The 19,861-nt window shown below is 43.5% G+C and overlaps 1 protein-coding gene across 2 annotated transcripts in view; it reads left to right on the forward strand.

The window, feature by feature from the left end:
- GDI1 (GDP dissociation inhibitor 1) overlaps positions 1–7,436 on the forward strand; it is a 71,804-nt gene extending 64,368 nt beyond the window's left edge. For both annotated transcript variants that reach the window (XM_033922794.1, XM_033922783.1), the window contains 7 exons: positions 877–1,075; positions 1,317–1,448; positions 3,134–3,233; positions 4,085–4,256; positions 4,615–4,759; positions 4,944–4,998; positions 5,717–7,436. In XM_033922794.1, coding sequence (XP_033778685.1) covers positions 877–1,075; positions 1,317–1,448; positions 3,134–3,233; positions 4,085–4,256; positions 4,615–4,759; positions 4,944–4,998; positions 5,717–5,869 — 956 coding nt within the window. In that variant the 3' untranslated portion in view covers positions 5,870–7,436. The remainder of the gene's footprint in view (positions 1–876; positions 1,076–1,316; positions 1,449–3,133; positions 3,234–4,084; positions 4,257–4,614; positions 4,760–4,943; positions 4,999–5,716) is intronic.
- Positions 7,437–19,861: the final 12,425 nt, after the last annotated feature.

Below are 19,861 nucleotides of genomic sequence, written 5' to 3' on the forward strand. Positions count from 1 at the left end.
TTTACGCACAAATGCGCACTTATCTGAGAAAGTGCTAGCAGCGTGCTTAAGGAAGCTCCTAAGTGGCACAGTATATAAATGCATGGGGGGCAGTAGGCAAGGCTCCCAGTTAACACATGTCCCTGCCACATTTAGGCACCTGCAGTTGTACCAGGTCTATGGCTGGTTTAACTGCAGGTGCGTAAATGTGTAAGGCCCATCATTATGCTAGCGTTCTAAAATGGAATCTAGGCACTCAGATGTCAATAAAAAAAAAAATACTCTCACTTTGTGTCCTTGGCACACCTAAATGGAGGCATACACGTATAGACTTATCCTCTATACATTTACCCCCTCTTCTATTAAACTGCGCTAGCAGTTTTTAGCTTGGTGAGCTGCACTGAATGGCCCGCGCTGCTCCCGACACTCATAGAGTTACTGTGAGTGTCGGGAGCAGCGTGGACCATTCAGCGCGGCCCTCTGCGCTACAAACTGCTAGCGCAGCTTAATAAAAGAGGGGATTAGTGTAGGTTACTGTTTAGCAGGCCTAAACTAGCCATATCATGGGTGCCTATAGCACCTGCATATCACCACTGTATGGATCATTTTGTCACTCCGCCCTCTCTGCCTCTTTACTATATGGCTATGTCTGACTGAAACCTGACCCCAGGTTACTGTTTTAGCTGCTGTTTCTCTTGTTTCCTCCAGTATTAATCAGAACTTTTCCTGCTCGTCCTTTTGTGAGAAGGCTTTGATTTTCTTTGTCCTCTTTGGGAAATGTGCATCTTTGCCTATCTCTGTTGCTGTCGCTCTGGGATAAGGTTACCTGCTGTTTCCAGGTTCAGTCTCTAACCATCGCTTCCACTCTCCACCCCACTCCCATCCGTCCCTGCTCAGATCTTATGGGCATGTTCGAGAAGCGACGTTTTCGGAAGTTTCTGGTCGTCGTAGCTAATTTCGATGAGAATGACCCCAAGACCTTTGAGGGGGTGGACCCCAAGACCACCACCATGAGGGATGTTTACAAGAAGTTCGACCTGGGGCAGGATGTCATTGACTTCACCGGCCATGCTTTGGCGCTCTATCGCACTGACGAGTGAGTGTGGCGGGGAGTGGGGGTGAAGGAGTCTCCTTCAGCATGTCTGTGTTTGCAGGGAGGGCTCTGAAAAGATGTCTGAGGTGGTTTTGTGAGAGTCTCTGGGGCTTTGGGGTGGTTTCTGTGTGTCTCTTGAGAGGGTTTTCAGTGTAAGGTTCAACTCAGCATGTGGTATAAAAATAAGTGTATGGTAAAATGCCGACAAATGTGTAATGGTTTTTCTGTACCTTTTGGATGATAGTTATCTGGACCAGCCTTGCCTGGAGACCATCAACCGTATCAAGCTGTATAGTGAGTCCCTGGCAAGATATGGAAAGAGCCCTTACCTCTACCCTCTCTATGGGCTGGGAGAGCTGCCACAAGGCTTTGCCAGGTGAGGGGCTATGGCCCAGACAAATCTTCCCCTTATATTTGTACAGCTTGGGGGGGGGGGGGGGGGGGAAACAAACAAACCAGGAGGACACATCCTGCCATCAGTCAGCAGGGACTGTGTAGGACTAGATATCCCTGTAATACATTCTGCCCCAAGATAGTAAGGATTGTGCAGAAGGACTGAGGGCCGGGTTTTCTAAGCTCCAACACCATGGTAGAGAAATGCCGTGGTGGGAGCGATTTTTGTTTTACTGGCAATTCTCAGCACAATAGCATGCAAATTATATGCATGCTAGGTGTTCAGAAAATCGCTAGTAAAGGGGGAGGGGGGAGCTGTGCTCAGAAGAAAAATCACTAGCATAGCTCCTCCTCCTTCCTGCCTGCCTGCCTAAAAAAAAAGCAGCCCCTGCTCTCCCTGCTTGAACTGGCAAGCAGGGAGTGCAGGGGCTGCCTTTTTTTGATATGTGCGTAGCTGTTGTACGTACACAACACACACACAAGAGCTGTGCCTATAACCCCCTGACAGCCCCTCACCACACCAAGCTTGGTGGTCTAGTGGGCAATCCCTCCTATGAGTCCCTGGTACCCCCTCGCAGCAGGCTCCCCCCACAGCAGCTCTCCTGCACACTATGCCTGGTAATCTAGTTGGCCACTCTCCTGACTCTCCCTCACTCCCTGTCATACTACTTTTAGAAGACCAGCAGGAGGGATGCTCACTCCCTCCAGTCGGCAGGCCCACCTCTTCACAATGGCGGGCCTTCCCCTTCCTGGTGTAATCTAGGATGCACTGGGAGGGAGGAGCCTTAGGCACCTGGGACAATCATAGTATTAGGCTCCTCCCATCTGGAGCCATATGGTAACCTCCATAGGAGGGGCCTTAGGTACCTGGGCCTATCAGGGCTTTAGGCCCCTCCCCAGGACTGCCAGCTAGAGGTAGTGAGCATCCCTCTTGCCATTCTTCTAAAAAAGGTACAGAGGGGGCGGCCCACTAGACCACTAGGATTGGTGTGATGGGGGGCTGCCAGGGGTTTGGAGGGGGATAACCCACTAAACCATCAGGCTTGGTGTGAGGGGTTGGGGGAAGCTTGCCATGGGGGGGGTGTCCCTGATCCTTCAACAGGAATGGGCATCCTTCCTGCCCTGCTGATCTTTGCTTTGGGGGGGCTTCGGCAGAGCAGTAATATTGGAGGAGGCCACTAGACCACCAGGCTTGTTTTGGGGGCACTGTAGGAGGGGGGAGGGAATCGGGCCCGTTTGTGGTGGTGGGTCTGAGCTTTTATTTTCCTGTTAGTGCCTGAGCCAAACAGCGCTCGGGCACTGATAGGAAAGTAAGAGTATGACAGCTTAGACCCTGTCGCTAAATATCAGCCCCAATTCTACATAAACGGAGGGGCATTCCCTTTTAGAGAATCTACGGGGGAGCTCATTTTAATCTTCATGATTCATTATACTACATCGTACTACAGTTTTAATATTAATGACCTACTTTTGCATAGTACAATCGGAGGCTGTTTTGATAAATGCATGTATTTTACTGCCCTATTAACAACGATGGTTTAGCGCCATTGTTAAATGCACAGTTAACTTTAGAGACTCTGGCCCTGAGTGTCTCTACCTTGAAACAGTGGGACATGTAGAAGGATGAACACTCCCTTGTGACCCCTCCCTCTTTCTCTTTGCCTCCAGGTTGAGTGCTATCTATGGTGGGACGTACATGCTGAACAAGCCTGTGGAAGAAATTGTGATGGATGGAGGAAAAGTGATTGGCGTGAAGTCAGAGGGAGAGGTACACTCTTGCTGCTTCTCTGGAATTCTGCCACTTTTCTTGTTCTGCCTGTTCTCTCTCTCTCTCTCTCTATCTCTCTCTCTCTCTCTCTATATATATATATAATAATAACAGCTTATATACCACAATACCGTTAAGTTCTATGCGGTTTACAATAGATTAAGCGAAGTACAAATTGATTGAATTTAAGAGGGGGGAAGAGGAGAGTTAATAGGACCGGAAATGCGTTGTTGAGGAGAAAGAGATTAATAGGACAGAGGAATCACTATGGAGGAGAAAGAAGATGAGTGGGTCAGTTGTCTAGATACTTTAGGAACAGTTGAGTTTTTAGACGTTTTCTGAATTCCTCATAAGTAGTGGGCGAAAGCAATTGTTCTAGGTCTTTACCCCACAATGCTGCTTGATGAGAAAGAAGGTGTTCATGGTGTTTTTTCAGTTTACAACCTCTAACTGGGGGGGGAAACGAAGTAGGAATGAGAGCTTCTCTTGTGTCTGTTGGCAGAGAAGGAGAAAAGGTCAATTATGTATTTAGGGGCAAGTCCGGTTAGCTCTTTAAAGCAGAAGCAGGCGAATTTAAACTTTAGGCGTGCTTCCATTGGTAGCCAATGTAACTGCCGGTAGTAGGGTGATACATGATCGAATTTCTTTAGTTCGAAGATTAATCTGACCGCTGCATTTTGCATTAGTTGTACACGTCGCATATTTTTTGGGGAAATGGCTAAGTAGGCGATGTTACAGTAGTCAAGTTGACTTAGTATGAGGGATTGGACCAGGGTTCTGAATGCCGACGTATCGAAATAAGCTTTAATGGATCTATCTCCATGTCTTCTTCCATTTATGTCCTCCCCCAGGTAGCCCGATGCAAGCAGCTGATCTGTGACCCCAGCTATGTTCCAGATCGTGTGCGCAAGGCTGGTCAAGTGATCCGTGTCATCTGCATCCTCAGTCATCCCATCAAGAACACCAACGATGCCAACTCTTGCCAGATCATCATCCCCCAGAACCAAGTCAACAGGAAGTCAGGTGAATTGTTGGGTTTTGGGGTGGGCAGAGGGAGACAATGAGTGAGGGTATAACATCTTGTAGAGACTCTACCAGTGAAAATCTGTAGTGAGTCATTAGGGGTTACTAGAGGCTGTACATGGCTTATCACCCGCCATCTTCTCAGGTGGCAGTGGGTAGTACTTTCCCCTACCTCCTGCAAGCAGGAGACCAATCAGGGAAGTAGAAAAGAGCAATTTGACGAAAAGAGAAATGACAGAAACCAGCAGCTGAGCTGGGAAAGAGGCAAGCTAGTATTTTGAAAGAGGGGGAGGGGTTGTTGGCTCCTGCTACCCATTTTTTGGCATCATATGCTTTTGTTCTTTTCCACTGCCTGCAGATATCTACGTATGCATGATCTCATACGCACATAATGTGGCAGCACAGGGCAAGTACATTGCTATCGTCAGCACCACCGTGGAAACGACAGAGCCGGAGAAGGAGATTGAACCAGCACTAGAGCTCTTGGAGCCCATTGACCAGAAGTAAGATTCCTTGAGTAAATCTCTTGGGTGAGGTGATGCAGATCTGTTAATTTATCATTGGGTCCCTAGCAGGCCCTTCCGCTGGTGCTGGCCTGAGCTAATCATTTCTGATCTCTTATATTTCTGTGCTGTTGGCATGAGGTGCCATGGATTCTAAGTTTCTTCCTGGGCATTTTTTCTCCAGATTTGTTGCCATCAGTGACTTGTATGAGCCAACGGATGATGGATCAGAGAGCCAGGTAACATCTTTAACACTCCAGTAAAGTGGGAGGAATGTCCATCGGTGGAGGGAGGGAGGGCGGGAAGGTGCTACCTCTGTCAAAACCAGATTTCTAGAAGTCAGCAAGGCTTGAGTATTAAATAATAGGAACTTCAGATCAGAGAAGTTTTTTAAGGGATGAGGTAGGTGCAAGAATGTAGTTGGATATTAGAGAATTAAACAGATGAGAGGGAGAGGAGCTCTTTATCTGGTTGCAGGCACCAGAAAACTTGGTGTTGACCCTCTCCTTGTAAGGGTTTCTGCTAATAAAGGTGCTCCACTTTTCAGTCTTGAGAGCATTTATAGGAAATGAACTGTTATCTCTTTGCAGATGAGTCTGTATTTTATTGCAAAAATGCAGTCCCAGGGTGAGTGTTATCTTCTGGTGATAAAAGCGGTTCTGTTGGGATGGGAGCAAAAATGCTATAGTGAAAGGGGGAAATATCAGAAACCAGGTATGTAAGGGGGGGGAGTGGTAATGGATACAAGGAGTGAGCCAAACAGATGCATAGAAATTTTAAAAGGTTTCTATAGAAGACCATAATGGGCTTCAGTTTAGGTTGAGAGAGAGCACCTGTTTTCTTGGAATTGGTTAAAAGTGCAACTGTACAAGAGCCTTCAGGGGTACCTTTGAAGAAGGGATGTGTTAGAAAATATGTGCAGTGGTCTGACCTCTCTTACGGCTGTGATTTTTGTAGGTGTTCTGCTCCCGTTCGTACGATGCTACGACCCACTTCGAGACCACCTGTAATGACATCAAAGACATCTACAAACGGATGAGCGGTACAGACTTTAACTTTGAGAACATGAAGCGCAAACAGAAGGATGTCTTTGGAGAGGACGAGCAGTGAGGAGAAGGAAGGGGAAGGTGGGAGCAGCCACAGGGAAGAGCGGAAGACCCCTTGCCTCCCCCCCTTCCTCGCCATTCCTTCAGAGATTGGCCGATGCTGCTTCTCATTCACTGTCATCTGCTGTTCAACAGTTACCTATTTTATTTGTCTATCTAGGCAAAACGCCCTTGTTCTTTTGACTTTTGGAAAAATCAGATTGAACAGCTCCCCCCCCCATCCCATGGTCTTGCCCACAGTTCTTTTTTGCCACTTTCCTTTCTCCTTTTTTCTCGCTGGTGTTCTCTAGGGGGAGGGGAAGGGAAGGTTCTTGTGGCATTTTCCTGTCTGGAAAGTGTCTTATAGCTGCAAATCCAGGCTTGGGATACAGTTTGGAAGTGGGGGGTTCTGATTTTCAGGAATGGGTCGCAGAGCTGGAGCTCTAGAAGCAGAGTGGCTTTAGAACTGGAACTCCATGTGCAGAAATGTCCGTCTGAATGGAGTATGCTATGGACAACATTTTCTGTCTTGTGATTAGTGTAAATGTTGCTTAAAAAAGAAGGCAGTAGCAAGTCGCTTTGTTAATTGAAATATGAACGAGGAAGCAAGTATCCTTTTAATTCCTTCTCCCATTCCTGCCCAACATTTATTTAATTTGGTGAGAATTAATCTAGTGCTCCAGCTATTTTCCCCTTCCCTTCCTTGAGTTCACAGTGATTTCTGCCTCTTATCAGAAATTATTCATATGTTCCATTTTTTTTGTCCACAAGGTGGTGACCTTGCTCCATCCAGTAAACTGAGGGAGAGCAGGCAGACGGTGGGGGGACATTACATACACTATGTGCTAGTGTGAAAAGAGACTGACTTTTTTTTCCTTGTTAACTTGGTTAAAGCTTTGTGCACCATGTGCTTAATGTGTGCACTTTGTTATTGCACAGCTAGTACAATTAATTCTGTCATCTTTGTAGCCATTGCCATGACGCCCCTTTCTGTATGTTGCTAAGGATCCAGGGACCACAAAGCAATGAAACGTGTCTGTCTTCTTGTGAATCCCTTTTGTGATGCTGTGTCAGGAAAAGGGAATTTTACTTTCAAAGAATTACAAACAAAAGAAGGTGGGGTGGGGTAGGGGGGAGCAAGAATGAAAATGAAACTTAAAGATTCAGCCTGATGTAATTTATTTTAACTTATTCATTAATTACCAGTTGAGAAGCCATATGGGCAGTAGAGCTGATAGCAGGCATGCAGCGAAATTGAGTCCCAGAAATAATACATTAAGAGCATTGTGTTTGGAGGTGGGGGTTATGCTGAGGGATGAAGAGTACTTACAGTACTTGGGAGTGATTTCCACCTTGGTCTTAGCACAAGAGTTTAAAAACTTGTCAGGTTTAATTCTTGTTAAAACATGTAGTGGGTTATCCCACCTCTCCTGACCAGCATTCTCCCAGTGTCCTTTCTAATTGTTTCCTTGTGGCATTGGCTTGAAATGGTGGATTCAGCTGGCGCAAGAATCTGCCTCCCCTGTCACCAAAGCCTGGCGCTGCCTTGGTTTTCTCTGTTTGTGGGGGGTTTTTTAGGTTGTTTTTTTTTTTCGGGGGGAGGGAGGGTGGGGTATGCATTTTTTTTTTTTTTTTGTTACTTCTTGAACTGTGTGTGTCGCCTTCTGCGTCATTTCTGGAGGAGCCAAACGTAATAAACAGGAAAGGTATCTTAACCGAAAGTGGATGTCTCTCTTTAATGTGTGTTTTGCGGAAAATTAAATACAAATTTAAACATTGTGAGATAATTTTTTTTTAATTGTTAATTTGTGATTTTTGTACATGATTGCACCATGTAAAGTTGTTTTTTTTAGGGATTTGACAGAGTGTCTTAGTCGCAAGGGGACTTCAAGTAAGAGTTGATAGCTGGGGCTTCAGTTTCTTTCAAGAGGATTCAGTCCAGGATTTCAGTGGCTAGAGTTAGATCTGCCCTTCTATAGTTACACCCTTCTGTGCCTTGTTAAATGACTTTCCCACTTTGTTTGAAAATATCTTTATTAATGTCAACCTCGGCATATATATTATCCATGTAACAAAATGTTCTGGATGCTTGGTTGATAATCTTAATACCATTCCCCCATCAGAACTCCTACCTGCTTAGAGAAAACTCCTTCCTGTTCTTAATCAAACCCTCCCCCACTCTCTCCCCTCAATTTCCTAATCAACATAGATGGCAAATGATAATATTTGAATTATACCTCAAGTCCCTTCTCGAGGGCCGCAATCCAGTCGGGTTTTCAAGATTTCCCCAATGAATATTCATGAGATCTATTTGCATGCACTGCTTTCATTGTATGCTAATAGATCTTATGCATATTCATTGGGGAAATCCTGAAACCCCGACTAGATTGCAGCCCTCAAGGAGGGATTTTGACACCCCTGCTCTAGATCATTTAGTATTGTCGAGTGAAGTCTCATTGGTTAGTGCATTAACAAAAGGTGTCCGTACTGTAATTTCAAAAAATCTCCATTGCACTAGTCGTGCTCGAAACATTACTGATTGCTTCTCCACACGTAAGAGTTCATGTCTATATTTTCTTCCACCGAGTCAGTGTTGGTGGGGTGGCATGTATCCACTGCTACAGTATACAGCGTTTGGCAATAAGAGCAGATTTACGCAAGAAAAGGCCTAGGGCCCTAATGCAATCCATAAATAATAATTCACTTCTCCCTCCGTATTCGCGGTTTCAGCATTCGCGGTTTCGATTATTCACGGTTTTTAGCTTGCTGACTCCTCCCCCCAAATTATATCAGTTTGGCATAGAGAAATTGCTGATTCCAAGCGTTTACAGAGAAAATCGTTGATTCCCAGCACTTTCTTCATTGTGTTTTGCCTCTCCTTCAGGAACAGACCATGTCTCCCACCATGTTATTCGCGGTTTCACTATATTCACGATGGTTTTTAACAGAAAACTGAATAACATATGAAAAAGTTATTTGCGGTTCTGTTAATCCCCCTATCACAGCGAATACGGAGGGAGAAGTGTAATAACTGTATTCTTGTATACCGCCACACCACATAGTTCTAGGCGGTTCACAAAAAAGAAGAACTGAACAATCGGTGAAGAATACAATATTAGGGAAATACAAGCAATGGAAAAACAGACTGATATCAAGTAACAAATTTTTCAAATAAATAGGTCTTCACCAGTTTTCTAAAGGAGTAATAAGATGGAGCATATGGCATCATTATGCCTAGCCAGGTGGTATCGTCCAATAGACAAATATTAGGAGTCGGAGTCCATGCAGTACGAAACAGACCACTCAAGTAAGACCATACAGCAGTCCAAAGCGTTGAATATGCTCACAGTCCCATACGTAATGTTTATAAGAAGCCTCTATTACCCCAGATTTCAGACAGATCCCATCTGAAGGACGAATCTTCTTTTTTTGTTCTTTGAAGGGGTGATTATATATATATATATATACACATACACACACACACACCAGGAATTTATAGTGGAATTCTACAATATCAAGCTTTCTGACAGCTGTGGCACCATATATAATAATAATAATAACAGCTTATATACCGCAATACCGTGAAGTTCTATGTGGTTTACAAAAGATTAAGCAAAGGTACAAATTGACTGACTTCAAGAGGGGAAGAAGAAAGAGAAGTAATTACACAGGAAATTCATTGTTGAGGAGAAAAGTGATCAAAAGGACAGTAGGTCGCTATTGAGAGGAAAGAGATAAGTGGATCAGTTGTCAAGATGTTTTAGGAACAGGTGTGTTTTTAGACGTTTCCTAAATACCTCATAAGTAGAGGGCGAAAGTAATTGTTCTAGGTCTTTACCCCATGATGCTGCTTGGTGTGAGAGAAGGAATTCTAAATCTCATTGCCCCTGGTACATTATTAGATAGACTGTAAGCCCACCGGGACAGATGGAATTATACTTGAATACCTGAATAAATTCATGTAAACCATTCTGAACTCCCCTGGGAAAATGGTATAGAAAATTGAATGAATGAATAAATAGTATCCAAAATCTGTAATCCAAAGGGCCATAAAGTCTACCCACGACCCTTTGTTACAGCCTGATGACCCTCCCACTTTCAAGTTTGTTTTTTAATGTTTAAACTTTATTCAAAAGACAACTGTAACATAGCATAGCATAGGACTCCTACAAGTAAGTATCAGTACTATGAAACACAAACAAAGCTCACTCTCCCCCCCCTCAGCCCCCACAGCATAAACAGATACAATCATTTGTAAAAGGGGTTAGAGATGGAGCGAAGCTGAGTTTCCTAATGTTATATAATCTTATCATCCCATTACATTATCATCTCTTATGCTGGCGTTTCCAAGCATGATAAATAAGAACATAAGAATTGTCATACTGGGCAGACTCAAGGTCCATCAAACCCAATATCCTGTTTCCAACAAGGGCCAATCCAGGTCACAAGTACCTGGCAAGATTCCAAGGAGTAAAAGATTCTATACTGCTTATCCCAGGAACAAGCAGTGGATTTCCCCAAAGCCATCTCAATAGTGGCTTGTGGACTTTTGTTTTCCAGGTTTATTAACATTTTTTTATCCCGCCTTAGGGAGGACTTTCAGAGCGGCTTACAGTCTAAAAAACAAGTTGTAATAACAATAAAACCAACATAAAAATGTGAAATTGAGGTTCAGGGGGAAGAACTACAAAATATAAAAGAAAAGGGAGGGATAATAACATTGGGAAATTATCCAAAACTTTTTTAAACCCTGCTATACTAACTGATTCTACCACATTCTCCGGCAATGAATTCCAGAATTTAATTCCCATACTGTCAGTTTTGTAATCTAACTTGTACAACAATGTTGACATTGAAAGTGTGGTTGGCTCCTCCAAGCCGCTGCTATGACTAATTTATTCACTGTAAATCAGGGATCTCAAAGTCTCTCCTTGAGGGCCGCAATCCAGTTGGGTTTTCTGGATTTACCCAATGAATATGTATCGAAAGCAGTGCATGCACATAGATCTCTTGCATATTCATTGGGGAAATCCTGAAAACCCGACTGGATTGCGGCCCTCAAGGAGGGACTTTGAGACCCCTGTTGTAAATAGACTATTATAGTTACTTTGTGAAGTTCTACTTTCATTCTTGCTGGCTTAAAAGTGCAGTAGATCGTGCACAGCTGTGTTTATCTTGCATGTTTTTTAATTCTGGTACTGTTCTTATCCCCACCTTCTCCACCAGGAAGGTGTTTCAAGCATTTACACTCCCCCCCCTTCTCTGTGAGAATTGTTTCCTGACACCCTGTAACTTACTTGTCTCTGTATATTATCTTTCAAATACTGTATTTAAACATTTGTATCATATCTCCCTTTCCCTCCTTTCCTTAAGAACTCTGATTTTCCATCTTAGTAAAAGGAACTACATGTCCATTCCTGCAAGGAAGCACAATGAACACTGGCTCAAGCAGTCCTTGGGCGATATGAGCTCACACTTTTTGCTCTTTCTTGGCCGCCTCCAGCCTTCAAGATTTGCAAAGAGAAATATGATAAAGTGAACTTTGACTTCCATAAGGGGCTTTCTAGTGTGACTGACATATTATTCCTGAATTTGTGGACAGTCAGTTGATTCCCATGAGAATCCTTGTAGAGAGCCTCTCTGGGCTGTCCTCCAATTCCCCAGTTGTCTCTCTATAAGTGACATGGTAGGAGCCTGTCTTTTTTCTGCTCATGTTTTATCTTTCCATTAAATTCAGTTCTGGCTTACCATTTGTGAGGCTTTTCAGTGCTGCAGAAGATCCCATTCTTGGGCATCTCTGGCTGCGTGAGAGCGCAGACTCAGGGTCTGCATCCAAGGGCAGACTGCCTTGCAGTGCACCTACTTGGACAACCTGAACGAACAGTCTGGGAGCTCAGGGACTGGTCCCCTTGAGAGCAGGCTCACCCCAGGTTCTGTCTGCAGTGGACTTGAGCGCAGGCTGAGTGGCTCTGAAGCAGCTTTCCCAAGATTGGGACAGACTGCTTTCTCCCCCCCCCTCCCCGACTTCATGTGTGAGGTTCTGGTGGGAGTTGAGATCTCTGGCCAGTCTTTGGGCCTGAGAGGCAGTCTGAAGGGACAAGCAGTCTGGATTCTAGGCTTGTTTGAAGCAGAAGTTTTTCCTGGTGCTTCAGGCGTTCAGGAGCACACTGCAGAGCAAAACGGTACGAGTTTTTTCAGACAGCACAATGACGGTAGCTTATGTCAAATCGCTGGGGGGGCACCAAGAGTACTGCCCAGATGCTGTTCAGGTGGGCAGAGTCCCATCTCTTGGCACTCTTAGCGGCACATGTCGCAGGAGTGGACAGTAGACAAGAGGATTTTCCTCTGGATCCCTGTATCAGGAAGCCTTCACCTGCATTGTGAGTTGGTACGGGTGCTCAGGTTTCTATCTGATGGCATCACCAGCCAACAAGAAGGTGGGTCAGTTCTTCAAAGATACGAGCCAGGAAGCAAAGGTCTGGATGCCCTGATGCAGCCTTAGCCAAAGGCAGGACTTCTATATGTCTTTCCGCCATGGCCCATGATAGGCAGACTTTTGTGCAGGATCACAACTCACCAAGGGTTGATAATTCTAGTAGCACCAGACTGGATGAGGCAACCGTGATATGCAAAGATCTGATACATCTGCAAAAGGACTGAGGTCTCAGACTTCCATGTCATCCGAGACTGCTCACACAGGGCCCAATTGCCCTGGAGGATCTGGAACGTTTTGGTCTTGTGGAATGGCTCTTGAGTGTGCGGCACTAGCGTGCAGAAGCTATTCAGATGGAGTGGTGTAGGAAGAGAGCGACTCTAGCCGCATAAGTGAAAGCCTGGAAGTGTTTCCAAACTTGATGTGCTCAGAGAAGTGAGGACCTAAACTCAGCCCTGATATCTATAGTGCTTGCCTTCCTGCAGGAAGGACTGGAAAAAGGCCTAGCGGTTGTCTCCCTGAAAGTTCAGTTGGTGGTGCTGTCGTGTTCAAGTTTTGGGCCTAAGCTTAATAAAAGTACCTTAGCCACACATCCAGAGGTGGCCAAGTTTGTGAAGAGCACTTTAGTCTACATCCTCCAGTATGGCAGCCTTTTCCAGCATGGCGTCTTAATCTGGTCCTACTAGTAGTGCTAGCACCCTATGAACCTCTATAGTAGAGGTATCCAACCTCAGCCCTTGCCAGATTGGGTTTTTCAGGATTTTCCAAATGAATATGTATGAGATCTATTTGGTTACAATGGAAACTACATGCAAATAGATCGCATGCAAATTCATTGGGAAAATCCTGAAAACCTGACTGGATTGTGGCCCTTGAATGATATTGGACAACTCTGCTCTAGAGCAGTGGTTCCCAACCCTGTCCTGGAGGACCACCAGCCAGTCAGGTTTTTGGGATATCCCTAATGAATATGCATGAGAAAGATTTGCATATAATGGAGGTGACAGGTATACAAATCTTTCCCATGCATAATCATTAGGGCTATTCAGAAAACCTGAGTGGCTGGTGGTCCTCCAGGACAGGGTTGAGAACCACTGCTCTAGAGCAAGCTTCACTGATAGATCTTACAGTCAAAATGGTGCTTTTAGTGGTGATCACATCAGCTCAACAGGTGTCAGAAATTCAGGCATTGTCATGCAGAGATCCCTTCCTCAGAATTTCAGATTCAGGAGTATTACATACAGTACCATCTTTCTTGCCTGAAGTCTCCAACTTTCATATCACTCAGGAACTGCAGTTGCCTACTTTCACGCCCTCTGGATCGAGAAAGAAGGTTAACTTGCTGAAATTATTGGATGTGCACAGAGTGTTACTACAGTCTATGGCGGTTATGAATGAATTTCGACTGTCGGATCATCTCTTTGTACTGGTGGATGCTGCCCGGAAAGGCCGACCAGCCTCGAAACCAACCATTTCATGATGGATCTGTATGGCCATTGCTTCAGCCTATATTGGAAGTGGAAAGCGACTGCCTATAAATGTAAAGGCACACTTCACTAGAAGTGTGGCTTCCTCATGAGCAGAATCCTCAGTGGTGTCTCCAGAAGCATTCTGTAAAGTGGCCACATTGTCCTCTCTCCATACAGTTCATGAATTTTTACAGGGTGGATGTAGAGGCCAAATAGAACTCTGCATTCTGTCAGCAGGCTCATCTGTCCCGTCCTAAATTCGGGGGACTGCTTTAATATGTCTCACAGGTTCAGGAATAATGTGTCTGTCGCACTAGAAGGAAAGAATAGGTTCTTTACCTTCGTAATCTTTCTATTAGACAGACACATTATTCATGAAGCTTATTTATTTAAAAGATTCTTATCCGCTTATACCTAAGCGGCTTCCAACAGTACAATCAAAATAATAAGACATACATATAAGTAACATAAAATAATGTACAGTATATCTCCATACAGTTAAATTCATTCATTTAAATGTCTCCCCATCCAATAATGTTAGTATCTGCATAAAATACTAATTCTTTCATTTAAATGCCTCCACAAACAGCGTACTGTAGTTTTAAGAATTTTAAACTTAAAAATCCAGAAGTGCTCTCAATGGCCCTATCAATTTATTCCATAATACCACTGCTATGGAAATTGCAGATACCCTTGTATTTTCATAATGTACTTGTGAAGCCTATCCTGTCAGATGTTCATTTGCCTCCTTATGGCCTCAAATGTGCTGGGGAATCTGGACGTCTTGTTTCTTTCCTTTATCCAGCATTGATAAGGATAGAGAGAGACGACTGCCACTTGGAAAAATCTAGCAGATATCTGAAGAATTTCCCACACTCTTAGTGCCAGTTGCATTCTGGGTTGTGACTTGTGCTTTCACCTTGTTAAACATTTGCAATACATATGTTTTTTGTTTCATCTATTATATGTAAATGATATGAGCAGAACATAAGAATTGCCACTGCTAGGTGAGACCAGTGGTTCATCGTGCCCAGTAGTCCGCTCCCGCGGCAGCCCTTAGGTCAAAGACCAGTGCCCTAACTGAGTCTAGCATTACCTGCATGTATATTCTAATTAAGTAGGAACTTGTCTAACTTTGTTTTGAATCCCTGGAGGGTGTTTCTAGGGGACAAGTTTCTAGGGGAGAGTCCCCATACTCCTCCCTATTCTGTTTCCTTTCTCTGTAGGGCTGACCATCTGCTTTAATACGAACTGAGGAATTGGAGGACAGGCCAGAGAGATTGGAGACACAGCAAAAGAATGCTAATGAGTCTCTCTATACAAGAATTTGCATGGGAATAGATTGACTACCCACAGGTTCAGGAATAATGTGACTGTCTACTAGAAAGAAGATTACCAAGGTAAGATCTTAAATCTTTCCTTAAACATGAACCTTTATTTCTAAACCATCCAGAGGGAAAGTGCTTTATGGAAGATTTGGGTTTGATTACAGGGCTTCTGCACATCCCACCACTTTAGTCATATCCCAGTGGCTCCTAAGCGCGTCCCATGGCTGAGCTGGAAGTCTTCCCTCTGACGTCGGAGGAAGCTCCTCCCACGTTAGAGGGAAGGCTTCAGGCTCAGCCGTGGGATACACTTAGAAGCCGCTGCCCGCGGCTTTGTGCAGAGAAACACCTGCGGCTGGAAGGAGGAGGGAGCAGGCCAGAAGGTAAACACCCACAGGAGGGAGGCATGTACTTGGGGAACAGAATGGAGGGAGGGAAAGTGGGACGTGTTGGAACTTGGAAGGGGAGGGGTGCATTGGGACTTGGGAGGGAGAGAGAGGGGTGCATTGGGACACCAAAGGTAGAGCAAGACCCCCGATTGTAAGTACGAGTTCGATGTAAGTCGGATGCTCATAAAATGAGGACTGCCTGTACTGTGTAAGTTTATTAGAATTGTTATGGTTACCACATCAAACTATTTGGTGTATTGCGTCATATAAATAAAATTTTATATGTTATTCTTTCCGTATCCCTTGACCTTTCAGCCGTTTTGGATTTGGTTAATCACTCCTATGTGGGGATGGAACACAGCGAACACACACACACAGAATATGAGTCGGGAAGGAGGCGTTGCCAGTGGTTACCTCCAAACCCTTTTATTATGCTTCTATGCTATTGACATCATAGTAACTCCTTCGATTACATGTCTAATGATTGGTGGATACAAAGTCACATGCATTTACATCGTATTACCCTCAACTCTGCACGTAGGCAATACTTGATTAACACGTGGAGAAAACCTGAGTCTCTGCACATATGCAAGGCCTGTCAGCTGATGTCCTTTCCAAATAAGGACTAGTTAAATTAAGATAAGGGTTAATTTGTGACAGGTAAGGGGGAAAGAGGGAATGATTCAGCATTCTTTCACAGGGACTAGGAAATCAGTGTGCTGATCTCGCCCTGTTTCAGAATGGCGTCCCTACACTCCTACTATCTCAACTTTCTTCAAGGACAATGTGGCATAGTACTTGCTTGGTTCACCTCCTATCTTGCTGACTGTTCTTTCAAAGTTGTCACTCCTTCAGTCTCTTCACTGTGTCCTCTGACTTGCGGGACCCACAAGGATCTGTTTTGTCTCTTCTCCTATTTAATCTAGTTCTGAGCCCTCTGGCTACTATCATTCCACTGGTACTCGTTTTCACTTTTATGCTGACAATATCCTCCTTATCTTTCCCATAAACCCTTTCTTTCCCTCTATTGGACCTTTGCAAAGCTGTCTAAATCTAATATCTTACTGGGTTTTTGATCATAGGCTAGTTCTTAACAAAGAAAAAATTGTTGTCTGTTGGTTTATAGGTCTCCTTACTCCTACTCTCTCCATTAATCTTCTGGGAACTCCTATCTGGTTTACTTTTTTCTGTTATCTAGAAATCGTTCTAGATTCTAAGCTCACCTTTTCTTCCCCGATTTCAGCTCTCTGCAAGATTGGCTTTTTCGTCTTACATCAGCTGCAATAAACTTTACAATAAATATTCTAACTCCTGTGTTTTGGATCATTGTATGCCACTGTTAATGAAAAATGCCTCACTAAATTTTAAGATGGATCTTTTCAACTGGTTGTCTCATCTTTTGGATACAGGTTTATTCCCACTTTCAGGAGGTCACATTATCATTACTCCAATAATTAAAAATTCTAAAGAATCTCATTCTTTGGTGTCCAATTACCAACTTATTGCTTCTATCCCTTTGTTTACTAAAATAATGTAGGGTTTAGTTCAATTGCAGCTTTCAAATTATCTGGATCAACATGCACTGCTGCTCCATGATTCACAGTCCGGTTTTTGTTCCCAATATAGTACAGAAACGGTGCTTACTGCAATTCTAGACCATCTCAATAATTTGCTTAGTAGGGGCTGTAATGCCTCAGTCAATCATTCTAAACTATTAGAATATTTAGAATCACTTGGGATACGAAATAATGTCTATGCTTGGTTTCAGGGTTTTCTATCTTCTCGCACTTGTAAAGTTAGAATGGATAATGTCTGTTCTCATAAGTGGCAGAATCCTTGTGGGGTCCCTCAGGGTTCCCCACTTTCCCCCGTTATTGTTTAATGTTTATCTTTCTTCCCAGAATTTCAAACTAAGTAACTTTGGTATAAAATTGTTCAGCTATACGAACATTACCATCATAATTCCCTGACCCTCTTTAGTTGCTAAGATTGTTCATATTATTGAAGTCTTTGATTCAATTGAGGGATGGATGACAGAATTTAAATTAAAGTTCAATTCTAATAAAATTTTTTCTTGCCACTTCTAGTCGGAATAATTTCTGAGACTTCTTTTACTCTAAATACCATTCAATGTCTGATTCAACCAACTATCAAGATTTTGGGTGTTACCCTCGACCAAAATGTGTGACCAAGTTGGTATTGTAGTTCGCAACTTGGCTTCCACATTCTTTGGAAGATATGCACACTCGGAGCTTATTTTGATTTCTCAGTGTTTAAATTGTTGGTACAGTCTTTGGTACTAAGCCATTTAGACTATTTTAATATCATTTACAGGGCTGGTAATAAGAAAAATCTTTCCAGACAGAATTATTCTGAATACCGCTGTCAGACTTATTTTTGGTTTGAAAAGGTTTGACCATGTTATTCGTTTCTATCAGGAACTGCATTGGCTGCCGGTTGTGGCACAAGTCATTTTCAAGCTGGGTTGCATTATCGAGTAGTAGTGGGTGAAGCCCCGCCCTATATGATTGAGTTATTCTGGTTTTCTATTAAAAAATACTCTCGAAGCTCTAAAGTCTTGTTGACTTTTCCTATGGTGAAGGGTTGCAAACTTAAAATATATCATGATCGCATGCTTTCCTATCAGGCTGCAATATGGGACAAGAATTTTAAATCTTTGTTACTCTCTTCAGTTTCTTATTTTCAATTTAGAAAACTACTGAAAACTTATTTGTTCTTAAAATTTTGGAGCTCTTAACTTCAGGACTTTAATTTTTGGGTTCTTTATTCATTATTTGTAGTATTTTTTAGTTAATCTTTTGTAAACCGTATAGAATTCAAAGGTAATGCGGTTAAGAAATAGATTTTGTTATGTTTATATTATGTTATCCTGTCACTACTGGTCACAAGACTGGACTAGTGTAGCTACTTAGGATGCTGCAGAGCAAATCTTAAATGCCTTCAGTTCCTTTGGAACATTGCTATTCAACATAACATAACAATATGCTTGTATACCACAGCTACCTCTCAGTTCTGTGCGGTTTACAGAGTAAAGATATTGGACATTCACAGTGACTTAGAATCCATTAGTTAAAAAAATTTACCAAACAAGTATGTTTGCCGTGCCCAAATTCAATAATGTTTCACCTTTACTGCAAAAAGACCACTGGCTCCCCGTAGAACAGCGAATAATTTTCAAATTGCTCACACTAACCTTGTAAGGCTTTCAGGCTGGGCTTACCATCGTATTTAGCTACCTATAACCATTCCTCACTCACCAGCTCATCTGCTCCGCTCAATCAATTTCACTTAGGGCTCCTTTTACTAAGGTGCGCTAGCGTTTTTAGCACGCGCTAAATGAAAAATACTAACAAGCTCTATGGAGGCGTTAGCGTTTAGCGCGTGCGGTATTGTAGCGCGCGCAACCGCCAGCGCACCTTAGTAAAAGGAGCCCTTAGTTCCCCCAGGTCCAAGACTCACCCAGTTTGAGTCCACTAGGCATGGTACATTTTACCTTGCCACTCTGCATTTTTAAAACATTCTCTCCCTCTATCGCTCTGTCTTTAAAAAAATTTCATATAGAAATAAGAAAAGGATATCTCCTCCACCCCCCTTTCAATAAACTCACACTTATCTCAATCTTTCTCAATATATTCACCGACCCTCAGAGGTGCCACCTTGATACTCAAAATATTTCACTGCATCCGGCTTGAAGCACCATGGGGCTCATAATCGAAAGAGAAAAACGTCCAAAAACCGGCCTAAGTCGGCACTTGGACGAACATTTCTCAAAAACGTCCAAGTGCCGATAATAAAAATGGGTTTTGGATGTATTTCTAAACGACCTAGGCCTTCATAATGCCGCTGAATGACCAAAGCTAAACGGGGCGTTTCGGGAGGCGTATCGAGGGCAGGAGTTGGGCGGGACGTGGGCCAGCTTAGACTTAGTCGTACAGCATTTATAACCGAAAGTTTTACAACAGAGCCTAGACGGAACTTGGACGTTGTGACTTAACCATGTAAAACATGCATTAGTGCAGATAAGCACTACAAACACATAAAACAGACCCCCACACACTACCCCAGTGATCACCAACCCCCTCCACCCCCATAAAAATTTTAATCATAACTTTAAAATTCAGCCTCCATACCATCATCGCCTGGCATAGGAAAGCCTAGTTGTCCAGCCTAGAGGCAGCTTAAGTCGTCTTGGGGGTGGGTTAGGGACTCAAGGAGAGGAGGACCCATGCCCATAAGCCCCTGTAATCACTGCATTGATCCTTAAACATGTGCACTCCCCAAAACCCTTTTGTACTGGCATATAAGTGGCTCCTGCAGCCATAAGGGCTATTGGGGTGGTAGATAAGTGGGTCTAGGGGATTCTGGAGGTAGTTTGGGGGC

This window comes from Geotrypetes seraphini, chromosome 1 (genome assembly GCF_902459505.1).
Source record: "Geotrypetes seraphini chromosome 1, aGeoSer1.1, whole genome shotgun sequence".
Classification (NCBI taxonomy): Eukaryota; Metazoa; Chordata; class Amphibia; order Gymnophiona; family Dermophiidae; genus Geotrypetes; species Geotrypetes seraphini.